This window comes from Trachurus japonicus, chromosome 9, assembly GCF_045865225.1.
Source record: "Trachurus japonicus isolate A0001 chromosome 9, Traja_1.0".
NCBI lineage: Eukaryota > Metazoa > Chordata > Actinopteri > Carangiformes > Carangidae > Trachurus > Trachurus japonicus.
In genome coordinates, this window is record NC_140915.1 from 28,727,618 (window position 1) to 28,750,008 (window position 22,391).

Genomic DNA, 22,391 nt, shown 5'->3' on the forward strand with positions numbered 1-22,391 from the left:
CACAATTTTTTTTAATTCATTAATTTATTAATTTTGATAAAACGTAAGTTCCACGATTTATTTCTTTATTTTTTGATTGCTTAGTTTTTCCACATATTGATTTAAGTTACCCACAACGTGGCCCTACACTGACTGGTGGACTTGCCTATACGTTTGGCTAAGCCCTATAGGTCTACATTCAGTTTTTGTAGTGCAAGTATCAGTCTTATCTGTGGCTAATCGATGAGTGACAGCTCAGTCGAGACCTGTTTCCCGTTTGATTGAAAGTTTGAAAAAGTTAAAGAGCCACTCTGTCTGCGGGTTTGTTTACCAAGCAAAGCTCCGGGGTAGGACAAGCTCTCCAGCCTTATCAGCGGATTTGTGAATGGGACAATAATGAGCTCAATTTGATAGAGCAGCACAGTCAGGTCAGATGGCACTCCATCCATTAGCTTTTTGATGGCTGTCTTTGATAACCTGCTCAGAGGAAAGCTCCATGACCAATTACCAAGGGTTAGCCTAATGACGTAGGCATGGGCTATTGCTTTTAATTGGATCTTAAGGGGAACATTTTGCAATTCAACTACAACTATGGACGCGTTTTGTCACATTTGATATCGATTAGTGAAAGTTTAGCCTATTACACATTATGCCCTTTAAAATCTTTGCACAGATTTTAACATAGGTCCTTGTAAATTGTTCAAAATATTTCATCTTCCTGGGCGTGATCGCATAATTATTAAAAACCTCTGATAACATAACAAAGTAGAAAATATTATAGACTGTCACAACAATGACAAACAAAAAAATCTTACAGCAATTAGTAGGATGTAGGTAAATGTCCCATTTATATTTTTAATTATAAGAATGTGCATCAATTAAAACTATAGGTTTATATATTCAACAATCATCACAGGAGAGAAAAAAAAGGACAGACTGATGTATCAGCTGCTTTTTTTAAATTCGTGTTTGACTTTTTCAACAGCAACAAAAAACAGCCAACAGAATCATTTCCATACAAAAATCTGGCCCTGAAATAGTGGATGGATGGCTTTGTGTCACACACGTCTCTGTCCCCTGATCACCAGCCTCTTACTCCCTGTAATGAAGGCTGAAAGTGTCCGTGGTTGAAGGGCCCCTCGCTGCTGCCCGTTAAGTCATCCAGCTGGCTGTGGGACATGTGTGCGGCGGAGTGAGACACGCTGTGGTAACCGCAGCCGTACACCCCGCTGCCTCCGTATCCAAACACGGGACTGTAATGTCCCACGGTGATATTATAAGGTGAAGAAGAATGTGAACCTGCGCTGCTGCTGCACAGCTTCCCGTCCCGCACCAGCACCGGCACCGCCACCCTCCGGGGCGCAGCCGGATAACCGACCAGCTCCAGAGACTTGTCCTGCCTCTGACGCTTACATTTGTACCTCCTGTTCTGGAACCAGATTTTGACCTGGGTGGAGGTGAGTTTGAGGATGTGGGCCAGGTGCTCTCTCTCCGGGGCGGACAGGTACCGCTGCTGCCTGAAGCGCCTCTCCAGCTCGGACACCTGCGGCTGGGAGAAGAGGACCCGGGGCTTCCTGCGCTGCCGGGGTCTGCTGCTCTGCGCGCTCTGGTCGCAGTCAGGTGAACTGTCCAGGCCGCACATCTCTGCAAACCACAAAGTATCCACGGGCTATTACATCAAATTGAACTACTAACACTAGTCTACTATCAAATATGTGCCCATTTCATTCTTCTTTTCTAAAGTAAAATATTATGTCCCATAGTGATATTTTCTTGAAGAAAATCTTTTTTTTTATTATTCATTAAAAAAAAAAAATTCTTCAGATGATCAGATTGGATTGTCTTTGATCTTCTACATTTGTTTTTTCTTTTACATTTTAGATTTTTTTGAAACGTAGGCTCTCGCACTAAAATACTTTTGTTTTTTTTATTTCTACAACAAGGCTATACATACATATATATACATATTGAAAAACACGCTCGTATACATCCAAAATAAAATGAAGTGAAACATAAGACTGAAGACGCATTGCATTGCATTCGATGTTAAAGACCACATTGGGCTTTATTCAAGAAGACTGATCACCTGCCTTTACCTGACCTGGAATTAATGGCTCGATTGTGTGCCTACCTTACCTATAATAGTCACTAAATAATAATTAATTAACATTAATTGTAGTAACATGGTCACAAGTCAGTGCTCCCTCCTTTTCTAATTCATATGACTGATTTACTTTTGGACGTTTGGTGAATGCATTCACTTCCAATTTCATTGCGAGTTAATGCAGTCCAAATTTATAATATATTATAATGATAATATATTATACACTGAAAGCCATCAAATAGGATACTATATTATAATGATAATATATTATAGTATCCTATTTGATGGCTTTCAGTGTAAAAAGAAAATGAAAAAGTAGCAGGTCATTCATGGTATCAAACTGCACCCAAGGCCTCATTCGGTCGCACGGCGCCTGACTCCACATTACTGTAAGTGTATAAAAAAGTAACTTTCCTGACCGTGGTGTATGCACAGTGTGTGTCATCTCACCCTGCTCACTTATCTCCTCTGCCGCTGAGTTGTGAGTATCCAGCTTCTCCTGCATCCCGGAGACGTACTGCTCCGGCTGGCACTCGTAAGAGTCCCCGCTCCTGGACGCAACGTTTACGTGCTGATGATGATGCATCGGAACAACTTGATCAGTCACCAGAAATTCTTTTTCAAAGTCATGTTGGTGCTCCAGCTTCAAAATGTCCTTAACAGAAAAGGGCGTCGAGGTCGTAGTTGAACTGGGATGCATGCCCACCCTTTCAGTTAGATCCGTCTTTACGCACTGTTGTTCGAGTTGTTGGTGATGCTGCTGGACTTATCCCTGAACTAACTGGTGAGTGAAGGCCTGGGAAGATTTAAATCATTCAAGTGTCCTGCTAAAGAGCAAGGGAAGAGATATATCTGTCAGCCCTCTCCAAAACCACTGGCCAACACCCTGTCTGTGCGCACAGTCCTGTAGTTCCTCTCCTTCTCACCTTACAGGAACACCTCTCATCATATACGTCTCTGAGCGTCAGGAGGTGTAATTAAGGAAACTAATTAAGAGATACGACTAGGTTATACATCTGTGTGCGCCTCAACAGAAATATATAATTTTTTTTATTATAAGTAGGCCTTAATTATATGTCAGGGAAGGTCGCACAAATTTGTATCTTTAGTCAGGCTCGTAAAAAGTGGAAAACTATCTTCTTTTTTCAATTATATCACATAAAATCTATGCCTGAGGATTAGGATATAAGTGAATTTGTGGCCATAAATCTGTGGAACCACGCGCAATTGCATCCAGTTTAAAATGAGGGAAAATGTATTCAGTGTTTACCAAACCACCTCTTCTGGTGAGCCCAGTAAAGCCACTTAATCAGCTCGGGGTGGGTGGGGGTGAGGGTGGGAGTTCTTCGGGGGTTGAGTGATCTTGGGTGATGTTGAACAGCTTTACCATCAACATTGTCTTCCAGCCACATTATTAGTGTTCTCAGGCCACAACAAACAGAAACATTACACCTGATGTTGTGGAAGTGGAGAGGCTGCGGCGCCAGCCTGCAATGCATGACTGAGGCCGAGACGCGCGTCCGAGCAGACAGGAACAAGGACAGACACGGGCTGTCCCACTGCAGGATGTATGGAGGGCACTTATGGGTCTAAGGAGGTTTTTCATCGCACTGGTCGGAACTGTGGATTGATCCTGTATTAACAACAATGATAAATGGACTCACCCGAGGAAGGTATACAGCTGTATTACTGCATAAGATAGAGCTCAAATGACTTGCAGATATATAGATTTCTATTATCTGAAATGATCTGATCTGAAATGAAATGACGACTCTTAAAGTCATGTGACTGGTTGATCAATTGATGGATGTTACACACAATAGGTATTATATATGTGCACACTAGTGCTGCCATGAAAACTATTTTGTTGATGAGTTACACCACACTGAACAGGCAGTTTAATGAAAAGTTGAATGAAAGATGAAAAAAGTTAGTTAATCAGTTAGATGTAGATTTATATGTGTGTACACAGATTCACTTATACAATTCACATACATGTGTATATGTGAACCCCCTGGAATTTCTTAGTTTTCATGCATAAATTTAATATGATCTGATATACATCTAAGTCACAAGTATAAACAGTCACAATGTGCTTACCTAATGCCACACAAACAATTATAATATTTCATGTCTTTATTGAACATATCCATTAAACATTCACAGTGCTGGTGGAAAAAGTGACCCCTTGGATTTAATAACTGGTTGAACCTCCTTTGGCAGGAATAACCTAAACTACGTTTCCTGTAGTTGCAGATCTGCATAACACTCAGAATGAATTCTGGACCATTCTTACTTACAGAACTGCTTCAGCTCAGCCATGTTCTTAGGATGTCTGGTGTGAATGACTCTCTGGAGGTCATTCCATAGCATCCCTATTCAGGTCTGGGCCACTCTGAAAGGTGGAGTTTCCTTTGTTGAAGCTCCTCTAGATTATCTCTAGAATTTACTTTAATGTTTAGGGTCATTGTCCTGCTGCATCACACAACTTCTACTGAGTTTCAGCGGTGGACAGCCACCCTGACATTATCCTGTAGGAAGCCTTGATAAACTCTGGAAGTCATTTTGCCCTCAATGAGGCAAAAATTAAATCTCAGTTTCATCAGTCCACAAAACATTTTCCCATTAGTGTTGTGGAGTGGCAAACTTCAGGCCTGCAATGGAAAGCAGAGCAATTAATGCAGAAAACTAGGAAATTCCAAAGGGTTCACATAGCCTACTTTTTCTTGCAAATATATGTATATATATATATATACATACACACACACGCAAAGTACTATGTGTGTCTGATTTGTCACTAAGCTGCTGGACAAGTTTTCAGACAGGTTTGAAAACACACACACACACACACACACACACACACACACGCACACACACACACACACACACACTGCTGTTGCATCTGTGGTTAAATCCATTACAACAGTTGCTGCACATCACTCATGTCTTTTCAGGCCCCTGCTTCAAGGGTCTAACTAAGTCTGGTGTAAATATGGTTAAGACCTTTGTTCAACTAATTCAAATTTTCTGGGATGGAATTCTTGTATGGAAACAATAAAGCCCTTAAAATATATCTATAGGTTTCCTCTACAAGATAGAGCCCCATGATTAAATGATATGTTACTGTAATGATAATTATAATGCACTTTAGTGGTGAATGCAGTATGAAACAAATTCCCAGTCATCTGAACTGCCACAAACTAATATCCGTGTTGTGAAGTTGAAGCCACTATTCCTTGAGGGTCTGTGGCCGTGGGGCTTGGTGGTCTAGTTTGGCTCCACATTCAGAAAACAAATTTCCCAAAAGTGAAGTATTGTTTAAACTGAATCCATAATTTACACATAAAGAGGTTGAACTCTCATTTACATTCACACATGTAGGTCTGTGATTCCCCCTGGCCCCTGCTCACTGCCACCCACAGTGAGTGGCATTAAAATGGCGTTGCCCGCGGGAGCGAGAGAGAAAGGAGAGACTTTTGGACATTGTCATACACACACACACGCACCATGCACGCACACACACATGCACACCTGCTCCACTGCTCCTCTCTGTGGAAGCGTGATCAGGTGAGGTATTTAACTGACGCAGGGCAGGGGGGCGCATGGAATTGCCCACAGGGGTGTTTTGTTTTCATCCTTTTTTACTGGTGTGTAAATATGACATAGCATGTTGTTGCATTAAAGGCTAATGTTTATTTTTTCCCAAATGTGTTTTGTTTAAATAGTGTGATTTAGGGACCATTAATGTTTTGGTACTCCCCTGTGATAATGGTTTTGGCTCAACCAGCCCAATAGGCCAAAGTCTGGGCCTTCATTCTGCTCCCCAGAGCTTGGAGCCTCAATGTTGAAGGGAAGGATCTCTGGCCTCCTGTGTATGCAGGGCTATGCTAAAACAAGCTAAGCTTAAAGGCTGACTGCTTCTGCTGTCCTCCATCTTTTGTTTTTTCCTGGTTGAAGGTGAGAAGAGAAGAAGAAGAGAGTTGAGCTGCCATTGGGCTTCTTCTTATTTTTGCCTTGTGAAATAAACAATCACCCAATTTCTTTTTAAAATTGAATGCTCCCTGGGTTCCTAACTCCACCACTGAAATCCGGACACACCCACACAAGGCCATCTACATTCTTCAGTAAACCTGACCTGAATGGGAACATGTGGAGTCTTCTTACTGTCTTACTGTCTTATATAATGCATGACCTCCTTCGAAACCAGGACTGTATTTGAAGTTGTGTTTGGCACAACTTTTAGTCAAGAAGGAAAAAGTTAGGCCTGTTGCATCTCTTTGGATTAACAGCTAAAGACTCATAGGGTTAGGGGTTAGGGAACAGTCAGAGCACGAACAGTCAGCAGCCAGAGCTGGACTGTTGCTCACAATCCAATCATTACTAAATATTTTAAGTGAGAAACTGCGGGAGTGCGGTGGGGAGCAGGAGAGATTAGGCAGACAAACTGGTGGAGCAAATGAAAAACAAAGTGGCTGAGCAGTGTGACTGCAGCTGGCAGGCAGCTCATACCACTGCTGCTGCTGCTGCTGCTGCTCAGGCCTTGACAAAGACAACTATTTCTTATCCTGAGGTCGGGGCAGTGAGAATTCCTGCTATTCCTGCTATTATCAGTGATTTGTTAGATGTATTATCCATGTGTCCAGGCCCAGGAAAGTAAATCTGGCAGAATGCAAATTGTTTTATTGAAATTTCACAACATAACTATCACAACGAGTTCCTCAGTCATTAATATCAAAGGTAAAATAGCTCATGGTTGTGTGAGGCATAAGATTAAAACAGGGATATTCTGTTTTCTCTCCTCTAAGTCCAAATATAAATGCAAAGGATGATTGAATAGTGCCCTCTAGGAAAGATTATGGCTGCACTGAAATTTAATACTAAAGATGCTTCTTTGAACTTTTTTTTTAGATTATCATGTGTGGTCTTCAACATCTGTATTGCTGGTCCAGCTGCTTCCTCTACCTGCTGGTCAAACAGCTGAACCATTAAACTTAATGCTACTCTCAGGTTTTCAACAAGCACACCTTACACTGGCAAATCAAGAAACCTGAACTTCAAAAGCAGAGGGTGAAAAAAAATCACAAGCTAAATGTGAATTGTTTGACACTTTAGACATTTCAGGGTGTCCGGTTTGATGGGTAAATTACTTAATCACGACAGCAGTGTTCTCTGAAGGCTTGGAGCAACGCTCCCACCGAGTTTCTGCCACTCCTGTCCCTCACAGTCAAAACCTTTCCTACTGAGCCCCTCGTGGTAATATAAGAAGCAAGCCAAGTAGAGTTTACCACTAAATACCCCTAATTCATCATACTGTAAAATAGAGGACTGATAGCAGCTGAAAGAGGAGACAGAGTGGCCTTGCACTGAGTGAAACTGAACCCGGCCTTTCCTTTGACCAATATGCAACTGAAGATACTCATCAAATGTCACATGATGTTGACTAGACTCAACCCGAAGTCATGGCAGTTTATACTGATGATGAAACAACTCCAGTGAAGAGTATTTCAGACTTTTTTTTTTTAACATGTTAATTAGTGAGTCACTGTTTATCACATTTTGATAGTAATACTTAATAGTACTTATATAACTTTGGAACCCCAATCAAGTATTATTTACTATCACCTGTATCACCTTTATCCGTTTTAGATTACGGTGACATTATTTACATGCATGCTTCTCCCTCTGTTCTTAAATATCCCACTCGTACACAAAACCCACTGGCTCTTAATATCCCAGCTGTTAAAACGGAGGTAGGGAAACTCGCTTTTGTTTATTTGGCTCCTTTTAAATGGAATAATTTACTGTCTCAGCTTCAGTTGGATACACTGATTCCTTTTAATCATTTTAAAAACATTCTTGTTGATCTTATGAATTCTGAATGTACATGTGCTTCTTGAATTCACTATGTGCTACTGTTGAATGTATATATTATGGATATGTATTGTAATGTGTTTGATTTGTATCGATTTGTATTGTGCTGTAATCAGGGCGCCATTGGAAATGAGAGCTTGCTCTCAATTGGCCCCCCTGAATAAATAAAGGTGATGAATGAATGAATGAATTGGCTGTCAAATTCTCCTGGTGCGTCTGACCAGATCAACGTCCCTCCACCCACGTGTCACATCCTGCTTTTTGACACTTCTTCCACTGGATTCAGAGACCATGTTTTATCTCACGTTTGCTGTTGGGTTGAGGTTAATCTGGACTGATGAATCCTTGGCAGGAGTCAGAGCCACATTGCAGCAGCATTTCAGAAATCATTTTGCTTGAAAGTACGTAATGATGGTAATGATACTGGGATGTTTGTAGTGTAATGGAGTTACACAGCATTTTAAAATGCCGTCAATAAATACACCTAACACAATTAACATATGTTACAGTACATCAATTATGTTCTCAGTCTTTGTACTTCCTGTGACTGTGACATAACAGCAAAAGTTTGAATGATAAAACATGTACCACCTATTTTCAGCCACTAGATGTCTCTGCCTCACTGTGTTAAATCCAAGGGCTGCACTAAAAGGATGGGTGGATCTACACTTTAAAATCAATAAGTGAGAGAATATAATTCATTTGTTGTTATTGAGTCTCTCAGGGAGTGTTGTTGATTTTATCTTTATGTCCACAATATTAAAAGCCACAACGATGCGAGTGTCTCTTTAACACTGGGAGTGTCCTCTCAAACTGACAAGCGAAGTAGACACAAGCATCACATCTATCTTAATCTCATCTTGTCAGTGGCTTTTTCCTTGAGACCTGGGCTAAACCTGAAATCTTTCTCCACAAGATCCCACATGCGAGCCTCTCTTCTATGGCCCAGCCTTTTGTCATTGTGTTCCTCCTCCCAGGTCTTTCAGAAAGGCTGAGGCGTGGAGTAAAACAGGGGAGATCAGCACTGAGGAAACTCATATTTCTCTGCTTCAAACTAAAACAACATTGTGTGGAACATGGCTTCGTCCATACTGGTCAAATCTGCCCTTTCCTCTTTCCACTGTTCAGTGTTCAGCTGGAGAGCTGTTAAAAAAGTCAGGTTCTGCAAGAGAAAGCAACATTTGAGAGCGTTCAAGAGCATTTTATGTGCCGATGAAGTGACTGAATACGAAGCCCAATTGGCTCCATGGCTCTGATTGGCTAAGGCAGACATTAGGTGCACAAATAGCATAGTGCAAATAGAAAATGGTGACAAAAAGCAGTGAACCTATCAATTATTACTGATCGATGCACCTGAATTTTGCATCCAGAGTGAATGTGTAGTGTTAGGTGTTTGGCATCCAGGGCTAAAAAAAACTGCATTATATTTGATTCTGAGACAAATCTAGAGATGCTTTGGCAGAGATAGAAAATGCTCTGTTTCATCTCTTTCCCCTGCCACTCCAGCGCTTTCTTCAGTAAAATTTGATCTAATTTTCTCTCCCGTCCTTGGGTATTTCCCCACAGAAATGAAGGGATAGTGATTGCTGGGTAAGATTGGAGTGGATCTAATCTTCCACTGCTCTCAGTCATACTCCATTTCACTGCACATCTAATTTGTCACACTGCTGATGAATATGCCACAAGTTTCATGGGAAAGAGAAGGACATAATGAATATAAAACACACTGGGAGAGGGGGAGAGGCAATTGCCGTACCGCACTAACCACAGTGCATTGTTCATTTGTCCCATCAAATTGCTGACACTATGCATGCACCCTGGATACATTGCTTTCCTCCCTCAGAGTTTGATCCAGAGGTTAAAACAATGACAAACAATGGTGGGGTTGTTTTTTTTGCCTGCAGATTGTACAGAAGCTTCATGGTCGTTTATGATCATCAACTACAGGCTCAGTGTTTATCCGATGAGGGCATGCATCACCCCTCATTGCCATGCACCCCACTGTTAAAATCTCTGTACTTTTTATTGGTCTGCTTGTAAGAGATGAAGGCATATGCGGGTGACATTGTGAGCATTGCAGGCAGATGCACTGTACAGATGTGCACGTTCAGAAAGTTCAGGCAACGTCTCTGTTGAATCCGAAGGCACCATAGCATTTATCTGAGCCGAGAAAAAAAGAAAAAGAAAAAAGCACAAGCAGATGGTATGAAATGCATCTGCATAATGATATTCTAATTTTGTCATTATTCATTATTACCCTGGTAGTGATTGTCAGGGTGGTGATACACTCGGCAGCAGTCCAAGCAACAGGCAACAAAGTGAATAGGCAGGGTCAAAAATCTGTTCAAATGTTTCCTGGCAACAAGATGTTTCTGTGTGTTGAAAGCAGTAATTCCATCCCAATTGCTTTTAAAAGCTGCCCACCACATAACTGCAGCAATGTAACTGGGCAGAGAGACTCAGCGAGAGACAGATGTCTACTCTGACCAGATGGGGAAATTCAGAACTGTCTCATCCTGTCCATCACACTCACGTTGAATTCATTGATGAGTCGAGAGTGAATGTCTCTTTAAAGACGGCGATGATAGAATCTGTGTGCAGAGCTGCTGCATCACCTATCCATGAGGCTGGAGAGCGGCTGATGAGAAAGCCCTTCAGGACTCTTCTCTAAATAGGCATGAAATTATATCTCCCTCTGACTGAGATTAGCGTCCATGGAGCCTCTTGCGTTCTGCCCCCTCTTTTCCTCAGGCTCTCCAACCAAACAGGCACTTTGCAGTTTCAGCTCGTTTGTGCTCAAGTTTAAGAAAGTTCATTTTCATCAGGAGGTGCTCTCTGTGTCCTTCATCTTCCTTCCTGGGTCCTGCAGGATTTGTCACACATACAGCACACTGAAGGGATGTGGTAAACCATAGCAGTGTTATGTGCTGGTGATTTGCCTTCATCAGAGCAGCTACTTTATCATTCACCAGAGAGAACTGGATACACTGTTAGTTTTCAGCTCAGTACATGGTACAGAACTTATTCACACATGGCTGGTCTTTGAAAACCGATCCTTTTACATCAGACATAGCCAAAGGAGAGAGAAAGACTGTGTGTGCGAATGGGAAATCATGCAATCGGACAAAAGGGAAGTCTTTCCGCTCTATATTCTGTCACTCTATGAATATAGGGACCAAATGGGAAGAGAGCCGAGAGCCACGGTCATGACCTCTGTGTTGCCGGTGAGGTCCTGGACACTCCAGGTAATCTGGTCTGAGCCAGTTAACAGTGAAAACTCTGTACCACTGCAGGAAACTGGCAGCTGCAGCCAACACAGGCTGCAGACTGAGCACTACCTCCCATGTAAATGTTTTTTGATATAATATGTGTTAGACATGTGGAGCTGGAGTCATCTGGAAACTGCTTCTTGGTATGTGAAACATATTGTGAACAGAAAATAGGCAGGTTCAAACAGTCAAGTTAAGTCGGCATGACACATGACTCAGACTGCAACAGATGTTTTATCATGAATATGATCAATGTTTTTTTATATGATAAAGTATCAAATTAATATGTATAATGTGAAAGCAACCAGTCAGAATGATGCACTGCTCCAATCTTTTGTGTTTGGTCTTTCATTCTGGGCATAACCCACCACCTCCGCAATAGAAGACTAATGAACAACCAAAAAGGTTTAAGGGTTTCAAGTTTACAGAGCAGTTAGAGTGGGCCTGGGTGAGTTATGGGACGTTTGTCTAAACCTTTGAATCACCAGTTGAAGCTGAAACCAGCATAGATGTAGTTCTTTAAAATCTGGTGCTGAGTGTGTGGCCCCTGAGGACTGATTGGGTTTCCATTTTTCATATTGCTGAGGAAATTCGAAATGCTAACGGCCCTGGATATTACTGTGGTGTCATGGGTGACACATTTATTGTAGATTGTGTGGTCTGGTTGAAGGGGTGGTGATGAAGGGAATCAGAAAACAAGAAAATCCAGGAAAAAAATGTTTCTAACCAGCAGCGGAAAGGAAACTTTACTCAGTTTTCAACAGCTTCCTTCCATCAAAGAACTTTGGTGTTCGCTGATATGCGAACCGAAGTCAGGAAGTCAGAGGCTCCTCTCTGAATATTTGAGGGCGACTGGTGGACAGGAATATCGGAGCATCAAAGGACTTATTGCATTGATCAGTGTTGATGTGAATCTGTGAGTGATGATGGATCCAGCTGAGTGAAAGAAGGGCAAAGCAACATATTTCATACCATATGCCAGATATGATAAATATTTTATTTCTGATCAGCAAAAGACACACAATTGATGCATTTGTATCTTTCATGACTTTTCAGTACAGAGGAAAAACCCAAACATATACACAGTATGGGTATACAGTATATGTATATGGGTATATTCTAAAGTGCAAGTGATTCACAAGGGTCAATCATGCGTTACATAGCATCTGTATCAGCAACTTCAGTCATCTCCTTAAATCTGTGATAATGTTTTGAACCCAATAGTAAAATAACTGTCGCTTATATATATATGAATACAAAATAAACTTTACTATTCACTGAAGCTTTTTGATTTTGTTTAAGCACAACAACATTTATCTATTTCAAGTCTTGAGAGGAAAGAGTACCATGAAGTGCCAGAAGTGTGGGAGTCTTTAGTCTCTGGTATTGACAGGAGAAACAGTTTCACAAAAGTCACCATGGGTCAATTTAACAATTCTCCAGTACCACTTTAAGCACCCTATATTTGAACTGAAAATTGGAAACAGAAAGAAATCGAAAGCCTTACACTTTACTCGCTTTTGTTTTTCCCCAGTAGCCTTCATGGGTTACCTAACTCGGGCACGTTCTCGTCGAAACAGACATTCAGTGTACAGGTACATTCTCTGAAATTACCGTTACATTTGACTTGGTGAGGAAACAGTCAATTTGCCCTTGCCAAATATATTTGACACAAGGAATGTTCATAGAAAATAAATATGTAGACATGGATAGACATTAAAAATGCTTAAATGCAAATGTGGACTGACGCTGAGCTCGCTGTGTGTTGACAGATCAGAGTGGCCACAGTAGACGGGCATCTGGACAGCATCATACAGGGAAGTAACAGTTTAGCAGCAGCTGTTGGGTTTTGGATTTACCCATGGACAACAAAGATACAGACATATGTATCAATAGTACATGAAGAAGCCCTGACCCTTCAGGATGCAAAATATTCCGACTGATTTCCATTCACTGGGTAAATAAAACATGTCTCAGTTGCACGCGTGCTGAATGTTTCAATGCCCTTTATAGTGGTTAAGATGCAAAGTGCATATTTAACATAAAATAGTAAGCTAGGATATACTACAGTGTGACTATAGCTCTTGACTTCCCAAGTGATTCCTTCAGAACTGCTGTCCTTTTGCACGAAACGACACAAGAGAAATGATCAGGTTCACAGAACAAAAGAAACATCAGTTTACACAAACCACAGAAACAGAAAGTGATACAGAGGAGCAATGCCATCACACTGTGAGTGCAGTATGAGAGCACACATGCTGCTGCTTTATTCACACAGCATCAGCTGGCACTGAATGAAATAAAGGTCAATTTCTGTGTTGCTGTGAATCCTTTCTGTGTGAGATTATTGCATAGTTTGGAATTCTTAACATAGCTATATGTTGACACTGAAAAATAAAGCATCTGTTTTTCTGGTCTGTGCTTCACTCTCTTATCAACCTTGGACAATATATAGATTCAATCAAACAGGACCAGGTTCAACTACTTACATGAAGTCAAAATATGTGGCAGCTGGCAGCCAAAGCCTGGCAAGCAAAGCCTTTCACTCAAAAATGATTGTAAATTTGACATAATCAGTTTGTATGGTTTGGATTTTTATCAAACTGCTTCATGGTGAACTGAACCCAGCCATGGTTCAACGTCAATCTCTATATTGTGTTTTTCAATGTGCACAAAGATCTGCAAAACTGAGCTTAAGCCACAGAGTATCTCACTAAAATCACTGGTGCCAAACCAGCACCTGTCAACCAGGTATAGAAAAAACAACCACCAGCATGAAGACCCCTCTCAGTGAACGTTGCTCTACACTAATCTAATGATTCCCAGAGATTGTTTTGATCTTAGATGTTAGAGGATCAAGTCTACTTGGACTTTTTGCACTTTTTGTTTGGATCCTATGGAGTCTAAGTGGATTTGTGGATGTTCCTCTCATTTATCATTTGCAGTATGTTGTATAAAAAGAAACGTATTATCTCTTTAACCTTCAAGTGACTACTAAGAGATTTAGCAACACTTGAATCTAGAGTTGAAGGACAGCAATGGGGCTGCTGATATGTATGTTTCCAGACAGTGTCAATCAAATCAGATCAACTACTACTACTCGTGAGCTTAGAATTATAGGGTTCTATCTCCGTTTTGGGTAGTTCCGAGATATTGAGCATCAAAGTTCCAACTCGGCTTGTGTTTTGGTTGATAGAACATTTTTATTTTATGAATAACTAATTTAAAAAATGTTGAAAATTTAAAAATAACACCACACAGGCATTAACAGACCACTAATGGATGATATTATGCAAAAAACTCAATTTTGAAAAAAATGGAGATAGAACCTTATAATTCTAAGCTCACGTACTGTTGCTTATTTGTTGTAAGTATTTATTGCTACTTAAGGTTTACTTTAAATCATATTTGTATGGCCTTTAAAGAAAAGACAACCAAGAGCTAAAACCAGCACAAACAACACAGTGTTTTCCTATGAGACATGTCATCCAGTCACACAGTAAAAGAAGATAAATAATAACATGAAAGAAATGTATTGCATGAAAATAATAGCTAATAATCAGCTACGATTAGAATTTGTCTACATCAAGGAAAAAGACTTTTATCCTGTGCAAGGAGAAGCTCTGAAAAATAAGTGCTAACTCTTGATGCTGGTGTTTGTTTCACTGTGACTATACCTGCTCAGTCTCCAATAATGTGCACAAAACTCCAGCTCTGAATGAGCACAACTAGCAGCTGAAATGGCAACCTTATATATACTATATTCTTTTTTAAACCAGAAAGTGTGTCAAAATGAAGCTAGAGTTTTGTTGTGGTCCCTTGTAACACCCATAAAGTAGATCACCTAACCTGAATGACCAACCTTGTTCCCCTATGGCCAGCACAGAGTCATGACATGGGTCCCATTCAGTCACCAGAGTGTCAGCTCACCTTTTTTTTTTTTTTTGGCATAGAGCTCATGTTCAAATAGGAGCCATGACTGAACTGCTTTTTTAAATCTCTAAACTAAGTAATGCATTAAAATAATAAAAAAAACATTAAATAATATAGTAGGAAAATAAATATCATTCCAACAAGGCTTTTTAAATAGTCATTTTCAATCGTGACACTGGAAGCCAGTGTGTATGTCACATGATTCACCTCAGAGAATCATGATCATCAGTCCAAGAAAATGGCTGCTCTGAGTCTCATCGGTGAACGTGCTAATCAGCTACTGCACATACAACCACTGCTTCACACACTCAGTTAAGAACAGGGATACAGATTCCTCTAAACATGGTCCCACATATACTGTAGAGCTCAACAGTCTTAAGCATTACAAGTGTCTGGATACAAGATATGCAAAATGGATTTTATTTTTTTCTGATAGGCAGACTTGGCATGACCAGGACAGTCCCTATGAGTAGGATGATGATTTGAAATACATGACCATGACTGCAACTGCCATCAGAAAAAAACAAAAAAAACAAAATAAAATTAATTAATTAAAAAAAAAAGATAAGTGCTATAGCTATACACTATTTTGGTATTTCATGAATAGCATTCAGGGCAGTTTGAAGTTTTTTGGTCAGTTTAAGGTAACCTCTCAAAGGTTATCATGAAACCTCTACAGACCTCACTCCGTGTGAGCACTCTTGTTTAGAGGGCTTGCTATGGCTGTCTCAGATAACTTAGTATACAGTACATTTAAGTGTTATGTTGGTGTCAAAAAATAGATATGAAACTCATTTCCACATCTCATGCTCACAATTTGACTGATCTCATTGCAGAAATATTAGATACATCTACCAATAATTTCCTATTCCTATCAATGAACTAATAATAATCCAACAATTTCTATTCATGAACAAATGTCAGGATCATGAGATTATGTTTTTGTCTTTTAAAGTACGGACTTGTGCTCTAGAGGTGTGAACCACCATGGCTGTTTTCTTTTTTTTTTTTTTCCTTTTTTCTTGCTTGGTATCAAGAGACATCTTAAAGATTCATCCCTGTTGGAGAAGGTGATGAAGAGTGAACAGGACCATGTTGCTCAGATGCAACAGCCGCATGTTCAACACTAACTGTGAGTGGACACATTTGAAAACAGTCAATGGAAGGGGGATTCTCTCAAGCCTATAATGTATGCTATACAATATAACAACAATCAAACTCTGATATCAACTCTATGGGCGTTCCGGCATTCCCTAGAGGTGCATATTTCTGTAACTTCCAGTCTAGTGGAGGAGTGGATATTATCACCCCTAGGGAATAGAGGAGCTTTCAAGATGTTTTGAGGGGTGTGTGGAGTTTTTTTTTTCAATCTGAGTGGAAGTTAGGAGCTGTCACTGGCAGAGCGCTTTTTGCCAAAATGGCTGGCAGAGTCTCTGTTTCGCAGATTAGGCTGGATCTTGTACATATGGGGACCCATGGACCAGCGCCAGCTCCCACGGCCTTCCACTCCAGTTGGGATGGCGGCAGCTGCAGCCACAGCAGTGGATGGGCAGGGCTTGTTCTGCAGCAGCTGAATAAGCATGGTCATCTCTGGGCCCAGCCGCGACACCATGCTGGTCCTAACTCGGTCCACCGTGTCCTCATCACAGTCCATCAGGCTTTGAAGCAGCTTACCATAAAACCTGGGACAACAAAAAGCATCACAACATGATTTTTTAAAGGACAACGACGTACAACAGCATATTCTTGTTTCACAAATCGTCACTGAAGGTTCAGATCTCCAAATACTATATCTGTGTATTTGTACACGTGCTGTAAGGTCTGATGTCATCCATATGGGAGTGACCATCACGGCTCCAGTCACATCTAAGCCTTGTGCTCCACCCTCCTAGTCCTATCCTGCTGTATCCACTCCCAGGCTGCAATCCTACTTGTATTACAACAACAATAGAAATGAAAACATCTAAACTTGATATTCCTGTTTTGTTTTCTTTCATCATATGAAAGAATGTATGAAGCACATAGTAACCAAAACATGGAGATCAATACAAATGTTTCCATGTGTTACGCTACAACAGGCATCTATTTGCAAATTTGTAATATGAACAGCACTTTAGGTCATCGTGCCTCTCATTCACTTAAGATTAGCAGCAGATACATTTCATTGTCTGACTCTCCACTACTGGAGACTTGAACTTTTGTTTTCCAGTCTATTCTGAGAGCTTCATAGGGTTTAAAATACTGTATACCATGTAATATGTACATACATAATATATACATCATACTATACAGTGGAGGAGGAGCTCACCTATTGGGGAAGTGACTTGGCAGCTGCGCCACTTCACCAATAGCATCTGGATTAGATCGGGCAACAGTGCAGATATCCAGCTTGCTGTAACACTCCTCTTGGACCTCAGATATCATTCTTTGGAAGGTGGAGCAGCGGCGGATGGTGGGGAATGCCTTCGAGGTGATGCCATTGGCAATGCACTTAAGGCTCTCCTTCACAAATGCTTTACCCTGTAGGAAAAAACAACAACAAAAATGCAGTGCTTCACACATTCTTGCCCCTGACAGTTACACCCATGTACTACTCCACGGCACATGTGCATGTAGAAACAGACAAAATGGCATAGTGTATGTATGTAGTCTTTGTGAAATACCTGAGTGTCAAATTTAGCAGCACTGTATAAGAAGGACTTGCAGATGTCATGCATGCCATCTGTGTCACAAGTTGAGTTTTCCAGGCAGGCGAAGGCTCCGCAGCCAACTTGGAGGGCACTGTTGAGACAGCGTGCCACATCTGCTGTGGGCACAGAGAATGAACCGTCAGCGGGGGAGCCAACAGTGGGTTCACTGGGAATCACTACACACTCACTGAGCTCATTACACAAGGGTTGCCAGGGTTTCAGCTGAAAAAAAATTCAACGCACAAAAGAGAATTTTCATACTTTGGTGGTTCACAAAAGACATACAGTCACTCGGGGCAAACAGTGACTTGACTGAGGATTGGACACCTTACAATTCTGAGAGTCTCAGACACTATTTGGCACAGCTGCTCTTTTCTCTTGGCAGGGACCTATATTCCACTGTTTGGTTCTTTTCAGCAGAGCTTGGATGAACAGTACCAGAAATACCAAAGAGTTTCCTGAAAATTGTTGGCATGCCTCTAGACACACATAAACATACACTTGTACCACTGGCGCGCGCACACACACACACACACACACACACACACACACACACACACACACACACACACACACACACACACACACACACACACACACACACACACACACACACACACACACACCGCCACCAGACTCTGTCTTCAATTATTGTACGCAAGCTGAACTTGTCAAGCTGATTTGAGGACTCTGGCTCTAGACCACTTTAATATTCTTAACTACTGACTATAAGCGCATGTCACAGTCCAGTTACATATCCAGGATTGATCTCATGCATATCTACATGATGAAATACACAGTCAGAAAATGCTGCCATATTTATTTCAGTAGCATCACATGACTAGAGGAGTTATTAGGCTGATTAACCCACTACTAACCCTGATCCCCATCTTTGTAAAGCCTTGGAAACAGCTCCCCTGCAGCAGCATTCAGTCCTTCAAAAAACAATCTTAGCCATGAGGGACACGGCTCTAAGTCCATGCAGCCGACTTCAGATTTTACACCGAGACAGAGCTGTAAAACATAATCTGCATCAGTGTATCCAGATAGTTGGATTTCCTTCTCCTTTATTCAAGAATCCACTGAAATGGCAAGAAGCCTGACTCACATCCTTTGTAAAAACCATTAAGAGATGTCACAGGGTAGCCTATCCTAAGCCCACTTGGCAGGCTTCATATCTGGGGCCCCTGTTGACCTGCACAGTCAGATAAAGTCTACCTGCCATCAGGGACCAGGGATTCCTCTCAAAATACAGATAGTGAGTTGCAAATGTTATGATGATGAAGCAGTTCTTGCAGAAAGGGAAGCAGCATCCCTCTTCCCCACTGCCTTTTATCACAGCTACCTTTGTGTTAAGAAGGAAAAGTCAACATTTGATTAAAGCCACACAGATTTCTGCTTTGCTGTGTCATTTCTCCCTGGTTATTATGAGGGATTTAGACTTCTAGCCCTTCCCTTTTGCTTTGATGGACAAATGTCAACTATAGGATTGCATTTAATTGTCCAAAAGGCACAGCACCAGTGACAGTGTGGCTTTTTTTTCCCCTGAGGGGAAAAGGTACAATGGTGTAGCCTACTTCTTTTTCTGACTACACAGGAAGCTTTATGGTCTGAGCATTGATCCCCCAACCCCCCCTTAAGGTCCACTATAATACTGAATAGTTGGACCGATATGCAGCGGCCAAAGCTATGAGATACTGTCAGCATGACACAGCCTGCACTCTCAAGTGTCAGCACCAAGCTCCATGCTCATCTGTTGCCGGCAGGACACCGGCAAATTCCACAGCGTTAATCCCGCAGCCTTCTCCGTGAATCAACGCGCTCGTATAGACAGAAAGAGCTGCATAGGCCAATAAAAAAGAGAAAAGAAAAAGAAAAGAAAAGAAAAAAAAGAGAGAAATGTGTGAAAGAAACCCTCCACACCGGGAGCGAGCAAAGGCTGTGCGGTGTATTAACGGTGTGTAAAAAAGAAAAGAAAAGAAAGAAAGAAAGAAAAGAAAAGAAAAGCAGGCTGTACACTCAGAGACATGCAGATGGGAGCAGCATGTTACAGTACTTACAAGGGCTGTTGGCAGAAAAGCGTGTTCTCCTGGGCGAATAAGACTCGTTTTGATCCAGTTCATTTGCAGATGCGTTCAGCACCATCAGGAGAAAAAGTCCGGTCCTCAAAGGCATCGTCCTCTCAACACAGATGATACAACTAAATGTAAAGAGACGCCTCCTGCTCTGTGTGTAATTCATAGGAATAACGCTCCAAAAGCTTCTGCAGCGCCGGAAAACAGAACAAACGTAGGCTAGGACAAGTAGGCTGCCAGCAATTTCTCTACATTGGACTCCTCACTATCCTTTTGACTTGCATGACAGATCGCACCGATGTGAAGTCTGCATCGGTTTATATGGGAGCGCTGAACATTACGAGTTCTGCGTTTGGACCAATCAGAGGGCAGCGTTAGAGACCGTGGTCCTAGTCTCTCCACTACTAATTGATAAAATCATTTAACAGCCGCCAACACTGGAGATGTTACAGCTCAGCGTCAAGGTGGTGGGAATTGTTTCCTGGGATGTTGCTAAAGAATCAAAATGTAAGATCTATAATACATTCAATACGTTCTGTAGGGACTTTGAGAAAGAAAGAAAGAAAAACCTTTACTACATTTCTATTACTACATGATTGTCAGGACATACAAGATCAGCCAAGTGGCTTGAAATAAGGCCAGTGCCTCTAATAAATGCTATAAAATGTGTTTATGGATGAGATGTTTTATGATCTTGACAATTTACACATGGTATGGTTGTGTTGCCCAGCAGTGCTGACATTAAACCATGCCTCCTTGAATAAAAGGTAAGGGACAATCAAAATTAATAAGGTGGAAATTAGAGGTTAGAAGAAGTAGAAAGGTTTAGTAATTTCTTCCCCGGCCAAAGAGAGGGTAATGTGGAGAGATAATAGACAATGATTCACTGTGTCATATTAGTAAGATTTTTTGGAATAAGATATTGAAATAATGATTTGATGATCACTATTCTGGCATCATTTTAATCTCCATGTTTATCTCTTGTGAAAACCATTATTCCAAACTGTGTTGAGACATTTGGAGAGGGTGGTGCAGGTTTCCCTTAGTCATGAGGTGGTTCCAAAGAAAAATACTGATAACCTCAAGGCAGGTCTTGTTTTGTTTTTTAACGGAAACAGTAGATTCAGCCCTCCTCCCAACCCCAAATAATTTTTCTGCTGTCCCTAACATCAGCCAAGGCAAAGCCCTTCACACTGACAGACCGGTGGTTTTTAACCAACCAGGTTTTAGTCAAATGTGGTGCACACTTTACCAGACTTAAAATACCTTTGGCCAAATATCAAACCAGAGCATTCAAATGACATTTCTTTTTTATCACTCTGGCATTTTCCTGAACCATGCTCAATGATGACACCATTGTTGATTTAGCTTAGGGAATCTACTTAACATGGAGATAAACTACCTGTGCTGTTGACACAAAGTGTGGATAATGATGGCTGCTGATCTAATCCTCCGTTCTCCTCTTACTAAGACTGTAAAATGTTGGCTCAGAGTCCACTAACTTGCAGCTGCACGTGCCGGCACACAGAGGATGATGTGTGGGACTCTAAGCTATCATTTATCAAGGAGGCCTCACGCCTCTTCACCCAGTGCAATGCTTAACCATTACAGACAGAATCAGACGCAATGAAGCTGAATTGTCCTGATAATCATAGAGTGGAATAAAAGAAAATGTTCAACGTGATCTGAAAAGACTTTGTTTGATTTGGATTTACAGCAGAAACCTCTTCATTAGCTGAAATAGAGTGTCCCTGTTAAGCACCTGACAAATGTTTGTCTGTCTCATTAACCGTATCATGTTCTTTCTATTGCTTCTCTTTTCCTGTGTGTGTGTCGGGCAGCAGAGAGTGCCTTTTCATGTCTGTCTTCTGTGCTCTGGTTATCTTTGGCAATCATTGTGCTATAACCCTAATTTCTCCCACAGCGTTGTCAGGACTTGGGCAAGATGTCAAGCTGTTGGCACCTTATGTCTGCTGGGAAATCCAAATGTGGGTCCCTGCCAGCTGCACTGATAGCCTTTGTAATGGAGAGATTATGTGAATGTAACAGCCTAATGAATCAGCTATTATCTACTGTCACAGCCAATCACTATCAACATCCTCATCTAAAGGGGCATAAGTTACATGTTAGACATATGATTTTTGACATTTTGCAGCAGAAGATAACTGGTGACCCTTTCAAACAGGACCACCGATCTAAAGTCTATGATTTAACCTGTTTGGTCCAGACATTTCCATCTGATGAGACTGTTCACATAATTTTAGTACTTTTTTCTCTTCTTTAAATGACACATAATGTTTAGTTGTCCTTTTTGGTGTTTATTATCTCATTTCTGTTACAATAAAGGAGTTTCCAATAAATAAGGTGTGGAAACTGGCATGTCAAAGGCCAGACTGCTTGGTCACTGGTTGTGTCAGCACTCGTAAAGTCTGAAAACAATGCAAACAATGTGTCAGATTTGAGTCAGAAG

At 41.2% G+C, this 22,391-nt stretch overlaps 2 protein-coding genes across 3 annotated transcripts; both read right to left on the reverse strand.

Moving 5' to 3' along the window:
* Nucleotides 1-1,060: 1,060 nt before the first annotated feature.
* On the reverse strand, nucleotides 1,061-2,788 carry nkx2.7 (NK2 transcription factor related 7). Its single transcript, XM_085788189.1, has 2 exons — nucleotides 2,534-2,788; nucleotides 1,061-1,623 (listed from the first exon to the last, which is right to left on the reverse strand). Exons 1-2 carry the CDS (start codon nucleotides 2,781-2,783, stop codon nucleotides 1,061-1,063), a joined length of 813 nt encoding a protein of 270 aa, XP_085644315.1. The 5' UTR covers nucleotides 2,784-2,788.
* A 13,308-nt stretch (nucleotides 2,789-16,096) lies between these two features.
* stc1 (stanniocalcin 1) lies at nucleotides 16,097-20,292 on the reverse strand. 2 transcript variants are annotated; one of them, XM_085787154.1, is made up of 4 exons: nucleotides 19,907-20,292; nucleotides 17,820-17,959; nucleotides 17,465-17,676; nucleotides 16,097-16,838 (listed from the first exon to the last, which is right to left on the reverse strand). In XM_085787154.1, exons 1-4 carry the CDS (start codon nucleotides 20,085-20,087, stop codon nucleotides 16,538-16,540), a joined length of 834 nt encoding a protein of 277 aa, XP_085643280.1. In that variant the 5' UTR covers nucleotides 20,088-20,292; the 3' UTR covers nucleotides 16,097-16,537. The 2 variants fall into 2 exon arrangements, with proteins under 2 accessions (XP_085643280.1, XP_085643281.1); XM_085787155.1 differs by having other exon boundaries at nucleotides 17,820-17,962.
* Between the last annotated feature and the right edge of the window lie 2,099 nt (nucleotides 20,293-22,391).

Coding starts and splice junctions, on each gene's coding strand:
- nkx2.7 (XM_085788189.1), bottom strand. CDS start 2,783: ATGCATCCCAGTTCAACTACGACCTCGACGCCCTTTTCTGTTAAGGAC. Junction 1,624..2,533: donor AGAGGAGATAAGTGAGCAGG/GTGAGATGACAC, acceptor TGTGGTTTGCAG/AGATGTGCGGCCTGGACAGT.
- stc1 (XM_085787155.1), bottom strand. CDS start 20,087: ATGAATTACACACAGAGCAGGAGGCGTCTCTTTACATTTAGTTGTATC. Junction 17,677..17,819: donor CTGCTAAATTTGACACTCAG/GTATTTCACAAA, acceptor TTTTTCCTACAG/GGTAAAGCATTTGTGAAGGA. Junction 16,839..17,464: donor CCAAGTCACTTCCCCAATAG/GTGAGCTCCTCC, acceptor TTGTTGTCCCAG/GTTTTATGGTAAGCTGCTTC.